This window comes from Anser anser, assembly GCF_964211835.1.
Source record: "Anser anser genome assembly, chromosome: 1".
In the NCBI taxonomy this organism is placed as follows: Eukaryota; Metazoa; Chordata; class Aves; order Anseriformes; family Anatidae; genus Anser; species Anser anser.
Genome location: NC_139720.1, coordinates 201,095,790 through 201,109,926, shown reverse-complemented (window position 1 = coordinate 201,109,926; position 14,137 = coordinate 201,095,790). Strand labels below are relative to the sequence as shown.

Genomic DNA, 14,137 nt, shown 5'->3' with positions numbered 1-14,137 from the left:
AGAAACCTGTGAGATGAATGATTTCACTGGGTCATTATCCCCTGTGCTGGCAGCACCTCAAGGACATTGGGTGTGCTGGACTGGAACAACTAGGCATTTTGTCATTAAGTATAGGCTAGAATTGCTTTTATATTTATTTTACTTGCAGCTAATTTCTTTCAAAACTTTGCCTGACCTTGATGAATGTTTTCCTTTTAAGCTTGCTGGGGGATGTTCTGAGGAGGGAGTCATATAAGGATGGAAAATGGTAAACATTCGGGAGAGTTACAGTCATTGTGTCTTTGCCATTTCAGTCTCTCCACGCGAAGCAGTGTGTTTCAGCGGTATGAAATTCAGAGGAGCTTTGTAAGGGCAAAGTGTCTCTGCTGAGCGTGCCAGATACCCCCCACAGCATTATAGATGTTCCTATTTGAACACGCTGAGAGTCTTCTGCGGTGATGCTGGGTGGTGACGTGACCGTGGTGGTGATGCTCGTCAGCAATGTTCTACCTCACAGTGCTGGACTTCGGTGCTGCCTTGGGAAGCTGGGGATCTACTGCCTGCCAGGAAAAATGCCTGGTTTAATACCAAGCTTGAGGACTTTGCAGTGGAACAGTTGGAGAAGTTGGACACAGTGGTGAAGAGAAAAGATATGTCCAGATCATAGAATCATAGAATCATTAGGGTTGGAAAAGACCTCCAAGATCATCTGGTCCAACCATCACCCCACCACCAGTGTCACCCACTAAACCACGTCCCTAAGCACCACGTCCAACCTTTCCTTGAACACCCCCAGGGACAGTGACACCACCACTTCCCTGGGCAACCCGTCCCAATGCCTTACTGCTCCTTCTGAGAAGAAAGATCTAATCATTTGCCCTTCAGAGCTGCTGGGTAGGGTGGTCTGTGAATGGGATGCTGGCCTTGACATGAGGAATTTGGAGTTTCATTCTTATTCGGGACATGCAGCAGGCCCTTATGCAAAGTGCATTGGGAAAGTTTTGGTCTGCTCCACACAGAGAGATGTCCAGCACCCAAACTAGGTCATCCCGAAATCAGGGGAGTATTCCTGAATGAGCTATAGCAACTGTGATTTAACAAGAGCCTGGTTCTTCTGGCGCTCAGGTAATGATAGCTTTGGTGTCTCCCTTAGCTAAGCACGACCTCACATGCTCCCTCTCAAATCACTGGTGTGGAAGATTTCAGTGGGTGACTGCCTAGGGCTTTTAATTTTCCAAACATTTGTTTTTGTGCTTTCTAAACACACGTTTCGATTAATGACAGTCTCTAGAGATATAGGAAAGAATTTCTGGACTTGATTTAACAAAGCGTATCAACAGGACTGCTGTATACAGGTGTCTACCAACACGAGGGTGGAGTACAAGGTACTGTGATAATCTTTCAGATGAAGAGCAGAATCTCCATCTTGCTGAGGATGATGCTGGGGAAGGCATTTTAAAGGATGCTCTCCATGGAGGGCGGTGATCAAGGCTGCATCTAGAGCCCAGGGCTGCCGGTCCTCGTCCCAAGTCACTGCACCTTGCCTTGGTATAGTTCAGAGTAGCGCGTGGCTCCTCACTGAGTTTGCTGCAGGAGTGGGCGGTGGCAGCAGCATCGCTTTACACCATGTGTGTGCACAGTGTGTGCTGGACACAACTCACCAAGCAGCGTGTTGCTTTCATCCTCTGCAGCTTGGCAGGCTGTCCATTGCCCTGGTATTGTGGATATGCTGTTATGTGTCGTCCCTCCATTGCCAGGTGTTTCCACGCACAGCAGCTCCCACTGCTGCTTTGTGGTGAGGGGCTGTCCAGTTCCTGCTGGCCATGGTGGGTGGGTTGTAACTGACCCCTGGAGAGCCAGACAGCCATGTGAGCCATCACTGCAGGGCCTTTCTGAATCTTTATTTCAGCTCCTATCTTAACAACCCATGCCTGAGGGATGCTTTCAGTCCATCAGACTTCAGGCAATGGACCAAACCCAATAGTTAGCTGGGCCATGTTTTTTTCTGACCCATTCTGACCCATTAAGAATTTATCCAAACATGGTACCAGGGGCTTTTCGGTAAAGACTTTGTGGCTTGAATCTTTTGGGATTGCACCCTCAAGGTTTCATGTCCTTGAGGGCAGGCGCAGTGCCTCTTCCCAGCACTGTTCTGTCATCACAGTCCTCTGAGGTCCTGTACATCAGTTTGTGAAGATGTCTCACAGCATCCCCCCTATTCAGCTTGGGTAACACCTCTGCACGAGTGATTTAACCAGGTGTGTTAGAGAACTCACTTGCTCATGAGTCTCTCAGCCACCTCCTCCAGTTTCCCATCTGGTTAAGTTTTTGTGAATAGTGGCTATGTAACATTTCTTTTTTAATCCAGTAATTAAAGGCTTCTGCTTTGTCTTCCAGTACCTGATGGGGGCCTACAAGAAAGCTGGGGAGGGACTCTTTATCAGGGAGTACAGTGATAGAACAAGGAGGAATGGCTTTAAACTAAAAGAGGGGAGATTTAGATTAGATATAAGGAGGAAATTCTTCCCTCAGAGGGTGGTGAGGCCCTGGCCCAGGCTGCCCAGAGAAGCTGTGGATGCCCCATCCCTGGAGGTGCTCAAGGCCAGGCTGGATGGGGCTTTGGGCAACCTGGGCTGGTGGGAGGTGTCCCTGCCCATGGCAGGGGGTTGGAGCTGGGTGGGCTTTAAGGTCCCTTCCAACCCAAACCATTCTGTGATTCTGTGATCTTGCTCCTCTGCTCTGCCAGACCAGGTCCTGGTCAGGGGGGATGTCCTCTCCTCAGCCATGTGACAGCAGACTGCCTACGTGACCTGAGACCACAGCTGGGGAGAAGCATACGCAAAAGATATTGTGATAGCAGGGAAAGCTTCTAAAGCATACAAAGAATAGTGTAGAACTGATATTACTGATTGACTGCTGTGGTGATTGCATGGCATTCAGTAATCTCTGTTTTATATCTAATGCCCTCCCCAGGGAAGTTTACACTAAAACTCTAGCTGTTTCAATGGGAATAGGTTTACTCACCTTTTCTTTTTCTTTTTTTTTTCCTTTTTTTTTTTCCCCTTTAAATCAAGAATGCCTAATCTATTAAACATCAATGTGTCTCTTTTGTGGTCAGAAGAGTATGTGACTTGAGAATGTCATAAATGTTGGAGCCTTGCCTTCGGGTGGGGAATCAGGGACACCCTGGAGCAGCCACTGCTTGGGCCCGTGGTCACCGCCACACGATCATGCTCCACCACCGCGCACCTTTAATCACGTCAGACTTTGCGCTCACTCATTCTCCTTGCATGAATGGATTGCATCTTTATTACTCTGCGAGGACGTTAAATAATTCATTGCTGGAGAAAGCAAAGGGAAAAGCAGCTCCAGATGCTAATTGCTGAAAGCAGTGTGTCCTTTCAAACGAGGCCCCACAATTAATCACGATTCTCTTGCAGTGCAACTGATTGGGTACCTGTCCATTTGTCCACCCAGCGCAGGGGGACGAGGGGGCGGGTTTCCCCCAGCACGTTGCAGACGTCCCATCTGCGGGGAAGGAGGTTTCTCTGAAACAAAACCACGGCCAGGTACGAAACAGCAACGATTGTCCCCAGGGTGAGAAGCACGGTGAATGTTTTATAGGGGAAGAGCTGCGTGTAGGTCCCATTCACGAGGGAGCAAGCTGGGTAGTGGATGACAGGGGGGATTTTCAGGGCAGGTTCCCCCGCCAGCAGCCTCAGGAGGAGTCCAACCAAGAAGCCAGCAGCCGAGCCGTAGGTGTTGGTGCTGGGAACGAAGAGGGCGCAGCACAGCTGGGGGAAGAGCAGGGCATACACCAGCTCCCCGCTGAGGAACCAGAGGTCATAGACAGAGCTGGAGTAAAAAGCCAGGCCAGCAGCCCCGGCCCCAAACACCAGCATGGAGATCCTCACGGCCCATAAGACCTCCCCTTCTGTAGCCTGTAAAACAGGAGATTGTAACGTTACAACAGCATTGCCCTGCCCCAGGCTGGTTCCCACCAAGCCCTCGCTGCTTCCACGTGGCACCACCAGTGGCCACCCTGGTTCTCCTGCTCTGAACACGGCTGCAACAGCACTGGAGCTGCCCTCTGTAATCCTGAGGGTTATGGTTTTATGCTATTTCCACAAATATCCTAGCCCATACTTTTTACCACTCATTTTATGAAGAGCAAAACTCACTGCAGTGGGTGTTTGTATCCCTACTGAGTATATGACACCAAGCTGCGTGGTGTGGTCGACATGTAGGAGGGAAGCGATGCCATCCAGAGGGACCTGGGCAGGCCTGAGAGGTGGGCCTGTGCGAACCTCATGAGGTTCAACAAGGCCAAGTGCAAGGTCCTGCAGCTGGGCTGGGGCAATCCCAAGCACGAATACAGGCTGGGCAGAGAATGGATTGAGAGCAGCCCTGAGGAGAAGGACCTGGGGGTGTTGGTGGATGAGAAGCTCGACATGAGCCAGCAATGTGTGCTTGCAGCCCAGAAAGCCAACCGTGTCTGGGGCTGCATCAAAAGCAGTGTGGCCAGCAGGGTGAGGGAGGAGATTGTCCCCCTCTGCTCTGCTCTCCTGAGACCCCACCTGGAGCCCTGCGTTCAGCTCTGGGGCCCCCAGCACAAGAAGGACACGGAAGTATTAGAAGGGGTCCAGAGGAGGACCGTGAGCATGATCAGAGGGCTGGAGCACCTATCCTGTGAAGACAGGCTGAGGGAGTTGGGATTGTTCAGCCTGGAGAAGAGAAGGCTCCAGGGAGACCTTACAGCGGCCTGCCAGTACCTAAAGGGGGCTACAGGAAAGCTGGGGAGGGACTCTTTGTCAGGGGGTGCAGTGTTAGGACAGCAGGGGAAGTCTTTAAACTAAAAGAAGGGAGATTTAGATTAGATATTCACAAGAAATTCTTCCCTCAGAGGGCGGTGAGGCCCTGGCCCAGGCTGCCCAGAGAAGCTGTGGATGCCCCATCCCTGGAGGTGCTCAAGGCCAGGCTGGATGGGGCTTTGGGCAACCTGGTGTGGTGGGAGGTGTCCCTGCCCATGGCAGGGGATTTTGGAACTGGATGGGTTTAAGGTCCCTTCCAAACCAAACCAGTCTGTGATTCTGTGATTCTGTGAATACCCCTGACCTACATTTCATGGCTCCAGAACTTCAGCAGCTGAAGGACAGACGCCTCTAATCACGGACAATGCAGAGTGGATTTGCATCTGTCCTGAAACTAAAGCATCTAACCTGACACCAAAGCTTCTGAATGCTGTAACCAAGTACCTGTTTCCTCAGGATTTTTCTGTAGATGTTGTGAGCGAACATGGAGCTGGCAGAGAGAAGTGCTGAGTCCGCAGAAGACATTGCAGCAGCAGCGATGGCTCCTAAGCCAGCAATGGAGACGTATGCTGGGCAGAGATAGTGTAAAACAAACGGCAGTACCATAGCAGATTCTCCTCTCTCATGTGGACTTGGAAGACCATAGCTTGTCTGGTTCCAGTCTTTAAGACGGAAGAAGGAAAAGTCACAGCAAATCCTTCACTGATATTTCAGCTCTCTGAAGCTGCCTCTCCACCAGGACCAGTCACAAGAGGGCTAAGGACTGAAGCCCACTCAGAATTTTAGGACTTTTATTAAGTGGTCAGATTCTCTTATCATCTCTTACGTTACCCTAAGCATGCTGCAACTCTCACCATATCAAAAGTTTTCCTTCTCCCCAGTAGCATCTACAGAAATAGCTGAAAAGTTTATAGAAATGTCTATAGACATAGATGAATGTCTATAGAACAAGCTTTGTGTGTTTCCAGGAATGGGATCCTTAAAGATCAGACTTCTAGACCTCACTCATCAGAGGCCTCTCAGAGGAGAACGGAGTTTTCCTCTGATGTCCCTAATGACAGATGAATTTGTAAGTTCAGGTGTTTTTTGTAAGTGTCCGGTGATCTGGCTGTTCTTTAACCCTTGCTCACAGCCAACACAGGACTGAACTCCTGGGCAGGGGCTGTAGGTTTATGGGACTGAAGTATCTTGATTCCTCCAGGCAGGTTTTCTCCTGAACATTAAAAACAATCAGTAGTAATACTAGTGGGTCTTACATGCAGAAGACATTAAGAGAAGCAAGCATAGCTTTTCTTGGAAAAGAGGATTATGCAGTGTTTTACATGTTCTGCCTTCCTCTTTCCTCACTGCAAGGTGCATGAAAAATCATTTCACCATAAAGATTGAAACAGGTTTTGGGGCTGTTGTAAGGTAAGTAGTCATGCATTGAACCTCAAAGGGTTCCACATTTCTGGTACAAGCTTCTGGCTTGGCAGCCACATCTCCCATAGAGGGTCTTTAGGGCAATTGGTTTGGAAATAGTTGGAAATCTAAATCAGGACTTATTTGGGTCCTGTTTTAATCATCTTTGACAAAAACATGTTCATTATTCAGGGACAAACAGTTCAGTTTTACCTGTTGATGCTGCAACTGCACCAATGAGCACGGAAGGGATGGCCATTAAAAAGCACCCTAGTCCAGAGAGGTAGGAGATGAACCTGGCCTGGCCTGGCGAGGCAGCCGAGAGTACTCTTTGGAAATAGGTTTGCCATGGGATGCTCCCAAGAACCTGAAACATCCAGATGTTAGCAACAGTTCCCACTGGATGCCTGACTGCCATAGAGCATCATACATCCTTTCTTTCCTGTGATTAAAACCTCACTTCAAATGAGTAACCTTTGTCCAGCTTTAGCTATTGAGGCTGAATGTTTCTCATTGAGGGTGTCCTTTTCCTTTGTTTTAATTGCAATGGATGTGAAATTTTGATCAAAACAGTTTAAAGCTTTAGCAGACTGAGAATGCTGAGAAAAGGGTTGATTGGCATGGTGAAAGAGAATCAGAGGAAGGAGAGCAGAAGCAAAGTTTTTCAGGAATGCAGCTTTTACAAAAATATGCCCAAAGTTAGCTAGAGAATAATCTTACGAGAAATTATTTTTAAAAAAAAGCACCATTTTCAATTACTTAGCAGACGAATTTCATCAGATAAAATCTGAAGTTTCTATCCTCACCAAACAAACTCAAGCTTCTGTATGTCTCTATTACCACCCTAGTGAGATATTAACAACCCACTGCAGTCTTGGATATACTGATAGCTCAAAAGCTGAGTTGTGCAGTGGAGCCAATGACACCATGCTTGCTGATGACCTGCAGCAGTGCCATTTTAACAGTTTTTTTTTTTTTTTCTCAAATAGAGGGAATTTTACATAATTGTGTTAAAAACACATGACTGCAAGACCTACCTCTCAAAAGATACAAAGTGCCTCATTTAGTGCCAGGAATAGAATTAGTTGCCTGGATGGTCTTACTCAAGAGTAAGACATTGCATACCTTCACATGGGTGCAGGATGGAGTGTACCTACCTCTTCTTTCCTACCCAGAGCCGAGCCCTGGATCTCCCCAGTCCATTCAGTGTGTTGCAGAGAGAAGGTTTTACACCTCATCCTGCCCCTGCCACCTGTGCATTGTAGCACTACCAGCTGGAAGAACCCATAAGCTTTCCATACAGAAACTCCTGCACATTTCCTTCTCCCAACCACCCGTCCAAGAAACATTCCATACCAGGTAGAAGAAGTCATCCAGCCACCTTCCAAGATACTGTTTTTCTATTTTTCCAATCCAAGGGTCTTGGTAATATTTATGAGTTGCAGTGTAATAAATACTTTCTGTTGCAGAGTTCATCATAGCAAATGGGATACAGACCCACTAGGGAAGAAATGGAAATAGTTAACCATTTCCCCAAGATCCTTGTTCTAGGGAAATTTATTCAGACATTGAAATCAAGTTACATGTAGAATATAAAACATTATATATAAAAAATATAAAATATTAGATTAAACCCAGACTCAGAGACTTCCTTTTCCTCCTTCCTTACCCTAAATCTACATGTGTCTTGTTCATGGCATCATCAAGAATATGAGCCACTAATTCAGGTCAACTGATGCCTTCAGTAGACAGGTCTCTCTCCTTTCCAGCCAAGATTATTCTGGACAGGCTCTGCTGACTTTACGTGTGAGCAACTTGTCACCCAGAAAGACCAATAGCTCATGTGAACACTGTCCAAAATGCCTAAGGACAGTAAGACCTTTCAGGAGACCTGAAGAGGATCTGTAGTGCAAGGAACAGTACTGATGGAATTATTTTTGGCCTGAGACATACTGAAAAGAGCAGGATTTTGTCCCTTGGTTAGGAAAATGGTAACAAAGAAATGCACAGGACTTGCCAGACTGAGGGTAATGAAAACCAACTGGATGACATCTGTGTATGCAACAGAGTAGAGGCCTCCCAGTAGAGTGTAGAGTATGACAGTGGATGCTGAGAGGATGATAGCCAAAGAGCCTCCAATATCCAAGATGACCCTCATTGTTGCTCCTGCAGAAAATGATAGTGGTCAAGTATTTTATCACAGATTTCATACACACAGCATACAGAATAAATAAGGTTACATTATTCCCTTGATGCCAGTACACCATTCTGGTTGAGGAGCGCATGGTCTAGAGGAAAGTGTGCAGAGCGAGGACCCAGGGGAGCCCGTGTTCCCTTTATGCTTCTGCCACTACCTTGCTGCATGGCCTTAGCCAAGTCAGTCTGACTTAATGCTTCTTCTCTCCCACAGGCAAGATGAAGGTACTAAATCGTATTGCCAGAACTCTCTGTTATAATATCATGCATAGATACAATACTACCATTGCTTGTTTTAAATCTAAAAACGTATTTTCCAGAAATTAGAAATGCTTTTGTTCTTCACAGAAAATGAGACATGAAGCACAACTTCCCACAGCTTTGTACAACTCAATTACCTCACGTGTATTACACTCTTCTATTTGTGCCATATGTCCTTTACCAAATGTAACAGTGAAGCAGTTATTTACCCAGGGATGCCAGGATAGCTGCAAACCAGAACATCTCTCCTAGCAGTGGAGGAATGAAGAGTAAGCTTCCCATCACATTCCCATATGTTTCCTGGAGGGGATCCATCACTGTCACATAGTTCTTGGATCTCATTGGATTTACAAAGAAGAAACCACCTATCAGAAGTGATGACATTTTAATAGAATTTTACATGTGTTTTATGGTAGGAAAAGTGTAAGAATACTATAGTGTATAGTACAGTACAGTACAGTACGGTATGGTACGATATAGTATAGTATAGTATAGTATAGTATAGTATAGTATAGTATAGTATAGGGTGTATTTCAGACCATTACAGTGAGATTGAAATCTGTACATACTGGGTTACAGGGAACAATGCAGCCAACCAAGTGCCAGGGCCCCAGTTCATTTGCTTAAATGGGGGATTTCATCCATCTGATAGGTTCTAGGTTATCAGGGACATCTGCTTGCAGCTGGTAGGTATGATCCTCCACTTTTGGCAGACCTGTATGTTTCTGGAATGGCTACTGTAAGCCAGATAGGATCCCCTAGGGCATCCTAAATAGCATAAAATATCTATGATTCAGCAACTGAAATTTGGTCTTAAATGTCTGCCTAAGACTGAGCTGAAATCTAGTTCCACTGTGTGTCTGGAGGACATCTCCATTGACTCTAACAGGAACTCATGCATTAGCTCAGAGGACTCCTGCATGTAGTCTCCTCTTCATCTCCAAAGACACACAGTCTTCTGAAATGCTTCCCCTGGAAAATGTCAGTTGGCAGAAAGAGGTATTGAAAATGCCTATTTGGCTAAAAATAGACAAACTTCTGTCCTTGACCATGTGATGCAACATGTTGATATATGTTGCTTTTCCGGTTACATTTTCATTTTGGTGGCTTCACTGTCTCTTCCCAGAATTATGTTGTTTTAATCTGTGCACAGAGCTGAGTTTCACCCACCTTCATCTAAATATTAGTCTTCAGTCATGCAGCTGTCTTATTAAAAGCAAAGAATACGTATTGTGCCTAACCCTGAAGCCAACAGGACTGCTTGTCTGGGCACTACTGACCTGAGTAAAGATTGCAGGATCAGACCTGCACTCTTCAATTTCATTAGTAAGAATTACTCACATAAGAAATGCTGGCACTATATTTCCAAGCCTGATTCATATTCACGTCAGTTGCACTCTTTTCTCTGACTTGAGAAAAAAGGTTATTGTATTTTCTGAAAGCCCTGTGCAAGGTCTACACAGGTCTCCTCGCTTTCATCTTCCCATGTCTCTAGAGAGTTATGGCATAACTTTCAGTGCGGACTGGAAGAAACCTTGGTCTCAGCAAGACAGCTGAACCTCGGCATAAGCTCAGTAATTCTTGGAGTTAGGAACAGATATAGGATATTGCAAAAGTAGCTCGCCCAGGAGGCTGTGGGTCACAGCTTCAACAGCAGCTGTTAGGTGAGACACAGCTGGGTGCATCACACGTTCATACCGAGATGAGACTGTTCAGTGGGGAAATCGAAATGGTTTCACTTCGTCACACAAAAGTTTCAAAGAAAAAATGTGAATGATCCTGATACTCTCAGTAGTCTCTGACTAACAGGCTGTGGTGAAAAGGAGATATCCACATAGCCACATGCTCCCAAAGTTCTCAGATAAGATTTTTGTCCCATAAATTGCTTTAAACAAACAAAGCTCTATGCCAGCTCCAAGCTACCTTGATTTCTTATGTTTCAGGTCAGGAGACAGCATTATAAATGCTTATTTTGGATCTATCAGAGACTGAGGGAACAAAATCACTTTTAAAATGTACTCTAGACTGTTACACAACTTAATACACTCGTGATTTTTTAGAAAGATTTTGTGTCCCGATTACTGTGTGAATTATTTACCAATGACAAGGGACAAGGCAAATCCCAGGGGTGCCTGGACCCAGAGCAGTCCTTTTGAAGGCAGGTAGACAATTTCAGCTGTGCCGTTGATGTATGCTCCTCCAACCCAGGTGGCTGTAAACATGAAAGATGCAGAGATAAGTCTTATGGTGTGCATCCTCATCTAGTCCTGTAGAACAGTGAGAGCTTGTGAATATTTTTCTCATACAAGCATTTAATCACATTCCTCTTTTCTTTCATAAGCTATATACTATAAGTGAGATGTACTGCTCAATGAGGGTAACAGTCTTAGAATCTTACCCTATGTAATTCCCCAGGTTCAAAATGAATATCTGTGATTCTATGGAAAACCTCAGTGTCTAGACATTTAGAGGCAATTTGAATATACTTATTTTACATTTCATTTTTCTCAGTGGAATGCTTTTGCTGGAGAAAATAGAATTGCTTTTGTTATTCTGCTGTGGCTGATAGACCATCCTTCAGCCTTACACAGGCTGACAAAATAGACATTAGGAAAACAAATGCAAGCAGACATTGCAGTCAGAATAGCAAACCTACAGCACAGGCAGACAAATATCTCTTGGACAGCCTTTGACAAACAACAGTCAGGAAATCAAACTTCAGATAATGCCAGGCAACAAGGAGGGAAAAGGGAAGAAAAGATCAGTGGTCAGCAGGGAAACTTCTCTTTATATTTCCCAGTAGGTGAGACCCCAGTGCTCAACACCAGGAGAAATTTATTCCACACAAAACTAGATTGTTACAGGTGTAAAATGCCGGATAACAGAAACTGGTTCAAGATTAAGACCACACTCCTCCTTAATGAAAACTGTCATTCTTCAGGCACTCCTAAATTAAACTCTTTAACTCTTAACTAAACTCTTAAATTAAGCTCTTTAATTTAAAAGAATCTACATAAACATTAGGTTCTGCTTAGTGTGAAGAGGTTTAGAAGAATCCATCCCAAAATGATTCATGAAACCATACTCCTTTAAAGCCACGCTCAAGTAAAATCTGCCCTGACATTAAAGGAGGTAACCTGCTTTGAAAGGAAGAAGTCCCCCAGATGCGTGTGTTTTAAGAAGAATTTAAAAAGTCCTTTAAGAAAACTTACCAGTTGCAGTAAACAATCCAATGCAAACATTTATATTCCTGCCTCCAACTAGGGCCATTTCGGTTGGGTTTCTGTTCTGCTGATCCTTTTTGCTTTTCCATGAAGCCCAGATTCCCGTAGCCAACGTGAAGGTAAAAAACACACTCAAAGATACCAATCCTGGCATATTTAGAGCCATTTTCTGTTGCTTAATTTAGGTCATAGATGGATAGTGAATTGATGACAATATTATTTGATAGAGGCTATAATCAGAAAAAAAAATAGTGCTGCTTCATAAAGAAACTGCTAAGTATTAGTTTACTGTACTTTGCAAGAGATAATACAGTATAAAACAGTGCTATGAAGCCAAAAATCTTGAGAACAGGATGCAGAGTCTCTGTCTTGGAGGACTACTGGCAATTCAGTCTTTCCCCTTCTTCAGGAAATACCCAACTCTTACAGGGAGAAAGGAACAAGAGAGTAGGAATTAGTGCTGCTGAGAGTCAGTGAGCACTGATGTGAGGGGTAATGCTAGCTTGGCTTAAATGGGGGAAATGTTATATTTTGTCTGATATGCAATGGTATGAAAATAATCTGTATTTCTCTAGGTTCTAAGTACAAGGCTACCACAGCAGATAGAACTAAGAATTTGTCTAAAGTTAACTGAAGTAAATCCACAATAATAACCAAAATAAAGCTAGGGAGCAGGGAAAGAAGATTTAGCACTGATCCACTGAAGGAACTGTGTTCTGATATCTGAAAACAGGCAGCAGAGCACGGTGCTGATAGAACGTACAAGAAAGCAGCAGGAAAAATGCAGGGTTTCCCTGCCTCCTTTCTGAAGCTCTCTTTAAACAGAAAAAAATACTGAGAAAAACTCTTATATACATTAAGGAATTAAGTCAGTTGCATGTATTATACAGTTGCCATGTATACAGTTTTGGTTGCCCTGTGAATGCCTTTAATCTGTCCAGATGTGGTTCTAAAAAAAAATGACTGTGTATAAAACCAGCCTTATTTAGGGCACTTGCTTGGCTTTCCTGGGTACTTGCATTCATCTGTGGAGTGGGTAGCTCCTTTCAATGGGGAAATCAAGGATTTTTTCTCTAGAGATTGGCTTTGAGCAGGAGTTCAAAAGCCCAAATGTTTAGGAAGGCTTTCTGCATTGTGCCATCTCCTACAGACATCCAGGAGCTTCTTGGAAGTGACAATGGCAGAGCTAAATTGCCATGAAAGAAAATATTCCTTTATATTCATAATCAATTTTGACTGAGTGATGGGTTTTAATTTTGACCTAATTATTTATGTGCAAAAAGGGACGCTGCAATTTAAGGGCACATTTTCTGGGTGATAGTTGGAAGCACTCTCTTTCACCTTAACTGAAGCTGCTAAAAAGTGGTAGAATCTTGCTCGAAGTGGATTTTAAACCTTCTTTATTAAAAAGAAAAAATAATCTTTTAAAACATTATCCGCAGCCAGAAACACATGGAAGGAAATACCTGGCATGGCATCCTTCATGTCCAGGTCTACCAATATTGAGTGCCCAGAGCAAGATTTGAGTTTCTTCTTTGACATCTGCTGAAAACATCCGGACTGATTCTACTTTTTATCATCTCATGTTAAAAATAAATAAATAAATAAATAAAATAGCAGGCATGGGAATCTGAAGGGAAATTTCATTTAAAGACCTAAAGGGGTGTAGGGCAGATGTGGTAGGACAAAACATAAGCAAAAACTACACAGTGGGATGGAGGAGACTAGAGAAAAATTGTGCATAAGATAATGCTCCTGAGGGTGGGGTGGTTTTGCTGACATACAGTGCCCACAAGAAAGATTGTACAAGCATCAGATCGTATTAAGACCGATTCATCATTGAGTTTGTCGTTGTGCCCTTTTGCCACTAGGTGACTCTCAGATATTGCGTCTATTAAAAAAAAATAAAAAATCCCAGTTATTGAAAGATGTGGGAGGTGGGGTTCACCTCCTGCTCGTGATGGAGGGCTGCAGCTCAGGGTGCCAGGCGCTGCGCCAGCCACTCCGAGCTCCCTGCCTAACCCAGGGGGAGAAATATGCAGTTTTGGGATGTGATTCAGTGACCTATTTTAGGTCACCCTGTGAGGCAGGACAGGGTGAAGGCAGATCTCTATACTCAGGTCTGCTTTTAAGGACAGTGTTGAGGTAGCCAGAAGGTGTTTCAGGGCTTGATTTGGCTGGTAATATGGAGATGTCTGGTGCCACCTGAGATGCTCTAAAGCCTCTGAGATGTCCCCATGGGCAGGCAGATAACGCAGAGCTCCT

General features: G+C 44.6%; 1 protein-coding gene across 1 annotated transcript; it reads right to left on the bottom strand.

Annotated features, from left to right (window-relative positions):
* Positions 1-3,398: 3,398 nt before the first annotated feature.
* Positions 3,399-12,270, bottom strand: LOC310886792 (high affinity choline transporter 1-like; the record flags this gene model as incomplete). Its single annotated transcript, XM_083811849.1, has 8 exons — positions 11,861-12,270; positions 10,747-10,860; positions 8,858-9,013; positions 8,209-8,357; positions 7,548-7,691; positions 6,405-6,558; positions 5,235-5,452; positions 3,399-3,920 (listed from the first exon to the last, which is right to left on the bottom strand). The coding sequence occupies exons 1-8, from the start codon at positions 12,036-12,038 to the stop codon at positions 3,399-3,401; spliced, it is 1,635 nt and encodes a 544-aa protein (XP_083667975.1). The 5' UTR covers positions 12,039-12,270.
* Positions 12,271-14,137: the final 1,867 nt, after the last annotated feature.